This window comes from Pinus tabuliformis, chromosome 5_1, assembly GCF_031772625.1.
Source record: "Pinus tabuliformis cultivar Carrire ecotype Pingquan chromosome 5_1, CPIR1, whole genome shotgun sequence".
Classification (NCBI taxonomy): Eukaryota; Viridiplantae; Streptophyta; class Pinopsida; order Pinales; family Pinaceae; genus Pinus; species Pinus tabuliformis.
The window spans coordinates 303989753-303995693 of NC_142305.1; the positions used below are offsets into that span (position 1 = coordinate 303989753).

The 5941-nt window shown below is 47.0% G+C and overlaps 1 protein-coding gene across 1 annotated transcript; it reads right to left on the reverse strand.

Moving 5' to 3' along the window:
- Positions 1 to 369: 369 nt before the first annotated feature.
- Positions 370 to 1200, reverse strand: LOC149164577 (uncharacterized). The gene is made up of 2 exons (XM_089429531.1): positions 771 to 1200; positions 370 to 692 (listed from the first exon to the last, which is right to left on the reverse strand). Exons 1-2 carry the CDS (start codon positions 1198 to 1200, stop codon positions 412 to 414), a joined length of 711 nt encoding a protein of 236 aa, XP_089285657.1. The 3' UTR covers positions 370 to 411.
- Between the last annotated feature and the right edge of the window lie 4741 nt (positions 1201 to 5941).

A 5941-nucleotide genomic window follows, 5' to 3' on the forward strand; every position in this document is an offset into this window, starting at 1 on the left:
AATACGTTGACTGATGCATTGGCAAATCGTGTATTAGACAGACATTTGCGAAACAGATAAACATCATACAAAGAAGGAAAGAACAACATAGTAAGACCATAAGCATATGTAAATAAATCATTCCAAGCATAGTTTGCACGTGTGTTTTTAAGCTTGCATTAAACATATAAAATCCATGAGTCAAGTGTCATGCAAATCCATACATAAGATCACAAATTGTACTGAACGAACGCATAACACAAGATAACACATCATCACATGTAACAACGACTCATCCAAAAACCGGTATGTATATATATATATATCGTGTGGCGCACTGAGGCGCTCAAAAATAGAAGTACGTGTCCAAAAATCTCAGTACATCCGAGTCATAATGTCTCAAAATAAACAGTGGAAATAAAACCTAGGTGACTAATCGGCTGGGTGGTGCTCTCTGTAGTACACGGCCGCTCGTGCTACCCGCCTCAGAAGGCGGTGCACTCTGGGTTCCACACCCACTGTGTGGATCTGATGCTCCACAGGGACCTCCTCAACCCCCTGGAAATCCGGTACCCCCTCCAGCAACCCCTCAAGGTTGCGAGCCACAACCTCTGGCGTGTTGGCCTCTGGAGGGGCTAAGGCCAAAGCTCCGGCTCCTGGGCCCTCTCTCCGTGCCGTGACAGCCAGGCCAATCGGTCTAGTAGGCCCTACATCTGCGTGACAAGACATTTATTAGGACATGTACATAATAAAAAAATATACAAAACTCAAAAAGACAAAAAGTGTCATACCTGCATCATCCCACTGTTCACCCGGAGGCAGCACCAAGTCAGGATCATTGCGGAAATCCATCCCTGCATATGGCCAATCCTGTACGAAGATCTCCTGTTGGTCCAACCAGTCTCTGAAATATACCCCCCAGCTATGTGGTCGGCCGCCACCCCCACGTGGCATAATCCGAGCCCATCGAGTGGCCCTCGTCTCTCGAGGATCTCTGGGGGCATCCACAGCCATAGACTGCAGCCGCATGGCTGGTACTCGCTCCAGAATAAGCGGGACCAGGATCGATCCATACCCGAACTGCTTCGTCTCTCCGCGACGGCAGTTGCTCAACTGCCTTTTCATATTGTTGCACACTGCAGTGCACCAGTCGAACACGGTAGGCTCGAGACACTCGAGGGCTAGTAGGAGATGAGTCTTAGACGCCTCATGGTTCGCCATGCTGCCCGCTGCCCGGGTCACCATGAACAGGATGGTGCGCAACACTATGTCTCTCACTGTGGGGATCGAGCACTTCCCACTCCGCGTCTTTACTGCCCCTGGGCAAACCTCAGCCATTAAGTCATCCAGGGTACCACCGCTAGGTCGCTGCCCCTCTAAGATGGGCCTCCCACCTCGGCGCGACAGCCCAGTCAAGAAGAAGATGTCCATATGATCGAACTCGATGTCGTGACCGCGGATGGTGAATTTTTGGTCCACCGGGTTCCATGCCCTGATCAGCAGCTCCAGCAAATCATGTTGGGCCCTTAGACGCGGCGTCAGGAAGAATTTCATGAATCCACACGCCCGCATGGCGTTGCAACAATTTACGTCTCCCCAAGCAGCCACATCCTCCACATCGTGAACTCTCTCTTGCCATTGAAAAGCCATGATGTCCTGCATGAACAATAAAACCGATCAGAAGTGCTTCCAGGAAAAAATTCACGTTCATTTTCAAAGAAACAAAATTTTTCCGCGCCAGCGCGACTGTTTTAGAAACAGCCGCGCTGACAATGGCAGCTCTTTGTTAAAAATGCGAGGTCAGCGCGGAAGAACACGCCTTTTCCGCGCTGACCCGAAGTTGGTTACATTGCCTATTTTTCGATCAGCGCGACCCCGTGGGCAATTTCCGCGCTGACCGAGGGCGCACCCATGCAAATAAAAAATGCCCAATTGGGCCTATCCGACCGTTAAAAAACTCCTAAAATGAACCAGAATGCAGGGCAAAGGAATGGGAACCTACCTGGAAGAAGCAGATCTGAAAATGGTCTCCGGATGGGCTGGAAATCGCTCCGTCAACTTTTGGCTTCTCCACGTTCTTCGCACTCCAAATAGTAAAATGGTAAAAATGACTTATTACCCCCCCCTATTTATAGTAAAAACTCCTAAATTACCATATTTTTTGGGTTTTTACCATTTTTTGCCATAAAACTAGCCTTGGTTCTGTTTTCAAGCATGTTTCAAAATGTTTTTACGTATATCGAATGGATTTATGCGGGTAGTGCCCTTGTGCAGGTACAGGTATCGCAGCTTGGTCATGACAGTCCACGATTCATGTGATTCCCAAAGTGTCGTCTCTAAGCTCTTCTCCGACGTTAAACAAGAGAAGATGGCCGAGCTCCCTTTCAGCTCGTTAAAGGGAACGAAAGGCGGTCGTTTTTAAGCTCTTTTTCCGACCGTTAAACCAAAAAGATCGCCGGGTGCTTGTCGTTTCGCACTCGATATTGGCTCTAAAACGACGTGTCTTCGACCACTTTTTTACTTTTTCCGGTCAGGCGACACTATTTATGAAAAGTACTCCTCGGTTGTAATGACCGGGCGGTTCTTTCGAGCACAGTTTTATACTTTTTCGGGCTCGAGAGACACAACTGTACGAAAAAGGACCCCCCTGGAGCCTCCTTTTCCGCATTCTTTTCAGACTCTCGAAACAAGAAAAGAAGCCGAGTTTTTCCTTTGTCAGGCTCGTTAAACACTCAATGACATCGGATATTGTCAACATGACACACATCAAGCATATGTTACCCCCGTCAAGCTTGTCGTCCAAAAATAATCGGGGTACCTGCCTGCAAAGGTGGGGAAAATGGAACTTTGATTACAGTCGTCTCGGCAGTGCGTCGCTCTTGAACACGGCACTCCGCTGTTTCGTGTCTGGGTGGGGTCATCTCATCTCGTTTTCACTAACCTCCATGGGTTTGGGACATCCTATTTGACCTCTCATCTGTTTATTGCCATCATCATCCTACCCGCAGCTCATTTGATGTCAAGTACTGCCAAATCCGTTATAGTGCCGTTATGTGTTCAAGAGAAGTTGTCCTCTGCCACAAAGCAACCTCGTTCGCTATCTCATCACAAATTATTATACCTCTGTCTCGTGTCGCTGATGTGGGAATCATTATGGCCCACCTTCGATCAAGGCCACTTCTCGTCGACTTCAACTCATTATCCGAGAAAGTGACTTAGAGACTCCTTCCAGGTGCCTTGGAGCCTGCATGCCTCAATGGCAGGTTCCTCGTGTTCGACGCAAGGTTTACATCATTGACCTACGATCGAATGATTCCGTGGGTGTTCGACACCAACTCATTGATTCACACGCTACGGATTGTACCTATAGTACCTTGAGGGCCATTGTCATTATTGGTGGTACCTCTCGCGTCTGTTAACGGTTCTCATCATTGACCGGTAATCAGGCGATGTTCATACATGTTCGACTCCAACCCCTGTATTCACATGTGTGGACTTGTACTCTGTTCGGGTCGAGATGGAGCGCAAGACCCTGGATCCTTGCTCACTGTGGTCCGGGCTGCGATTTTGTGGATGATCATTACATGACTCATCGATGGATGGCTGCGCCCATACCTGAGTCTTCATGGATGGCTGCGACCATACCTTGTCTTTATTATGGTCTCTTTAGCTGGGTGGCTGCGTCCATACCATAGACCAGTCTTGCATGCCTTTTGGATGGCTGCGCCCATACCTAGACTGCGTGTACATGATTGTCAGAGATTTTTCGGTACTTCCTGGTGGTGTTCCAGTTCGGCGTGTGTTGTAAAGCATTTCACCCCTCCCACTCTCTCGGTCTTCATGCTTTAGGGGGCATCTGTTACACAGTAATTTATCACTGCCTTCCTGTCAGTCACCCTGCTGTGTCCAAGAAGTCACAATCACTAAGTGTTTGATCCCTGAACTGGCTAAAAACCCATTTTTCCAAAGTTTTGTGCATCAGCGCGTCTGTTCCTAAAATAACCGCGATGACCAGCGCCTCACAGTGTATTTCGTGCGCTGCCATCGCGGAAGAACATCACTTTTCCGCGATGACGCACAGCGCGGCTTTCCCGTGTTCTTCCGCGCTGACATGACTTGTTCAGTTATTGTTATGCGCTGACAGCGCGGCAGTCTCCATATAATCCGCGCTGATCCAGTTTGGGCGAATTTGTTCAAACAACCAGCCTTCCAGATCTCTCCAGGCTTGGTTGTTAGCTTTGTGAATGTCGACTCCCTTCTATGGCATGTCTGTTCGACCTTTTGCAACTACTCCCCTTGAAGATAAGCTCATCCTTCCACCTTTTTAGGAGACTCCTTCTCCTATATAAACTTCCACCATTACCATGAGCAGCTAGTTAGAAAATAGCTAGACTTAGCTTGGATTATACAAGAGCTTGTAGTGCTCAGATTGCTGCTATAGGTGTGGTGTGTTAGGAGTGGAAGTGATTGATTGCTTTGGGAAGTTTGTTTGTGACATTTGTGTGAGAGAGAGAGACTAGTTTGTCTTGGGAGAACCATCCTCAAAGGTGAATGCTTGAGATACATGCTGACTGATCCCTCCTGAGAAGTTTATCGACGTCAGAACATTTGGTTGTACTCTTCTCTATTCTGATTAATAATAGATGACTGCTATTATTGTTCCATTCTCGTTTGTTTATGCAATGGATAAATGTGAATTATGTCTTTTCTGACTGGCATATAGTTACTTTTACTAGATTTCACGCTTGCGTTTGCTTTCCCTTCGTGTGTGCAGGTGTCCGTTCGCGGGGATCGCGGAAGACTATGACCAGCTGAAGCGAAGGAGCAAGGGAAACATCCCCTCGTCAAACGACAGCGCAGGAATCCAAGTAGGTGCTCTTTACTTCTTGTCTAATTGTAACTAGGAACATGCGTGGCAGCATTGTGTGATTGTTGCTAGACCCCTGTTGGGCTAGTAGGGATCGCCTCTATCCGTAGAGGGGATTTACCTTCTCAACAACTTCCAAGAGGTTCTCATCATATGGGAGAACAACACTCTAGAAGGGATACATGTCCAGGGATCCATTGGAAAAATCGGGCTCTAATTCCCCCAGTACATGACGTATTACATCACCTACTAGATCAACAATAGATGTGGGCATGGAACATGTGGCCACGTAATTAACTTGTGGTGGGGGTGATACCGCTTGCACATAAGAACCATTTAGGGATGATGGTTGATTGGGAGTTGATTCAGTACCAATGAATGTAAGTTGATCAATTATCACAATGCTTCCTTCATGCGGAAAACACATCGCTCGAAAGAGAGAAGAAAAAAGAGCTCACGTGATGTAAACATAGTCACAACCAAGGAGTAGATTAAAATCCAAGGGGCCTTGGACAACCATCACGTCTATATAGATAGTCTTTCCTCCCAAAGTAATAGGTAACATAGGAAGGATCCCTAACGATTGATTGGTTCCTATGTTAAAAGCTAACATATTCTAGGTGACAGGGACAAGTTGCGGAGAACCTAAATCTTGCCAAGCAGTTGAGGACAAAATACTAACAGACGTACCCTCGTTTATGACTGGGCTAGGTAAGACCATATTATAAGCATGCACTTTGATCTAGAAAGGCACATAAGATGGAAGATGATATCCTGTCAGTCGACTCCAATCAAAATAAGTGACTAAACTACTTGAAGGAGGTGTCGTAGGAATGTGAGAGGTGCCCTCTTGAGTTATGGGAACAGGAGAACTATACTCATGCACCTCAGGAATGGGAGGATTTCCATCCAGTTCATTCGAAACTGAAGAAACAAGAAGAACTTGAGCAGTATGGGGTTCACTCTCTACTGAAAGGTACGGTTAACTGAAGGTGGGGCTAGGTCTACCGATTTCTCAACCAATGGTTGGTCAAGAACGGAATCACGAGACTCACTTTCAAAGAGAGCGGGGTTGACCAAAGATGACTTTTGATC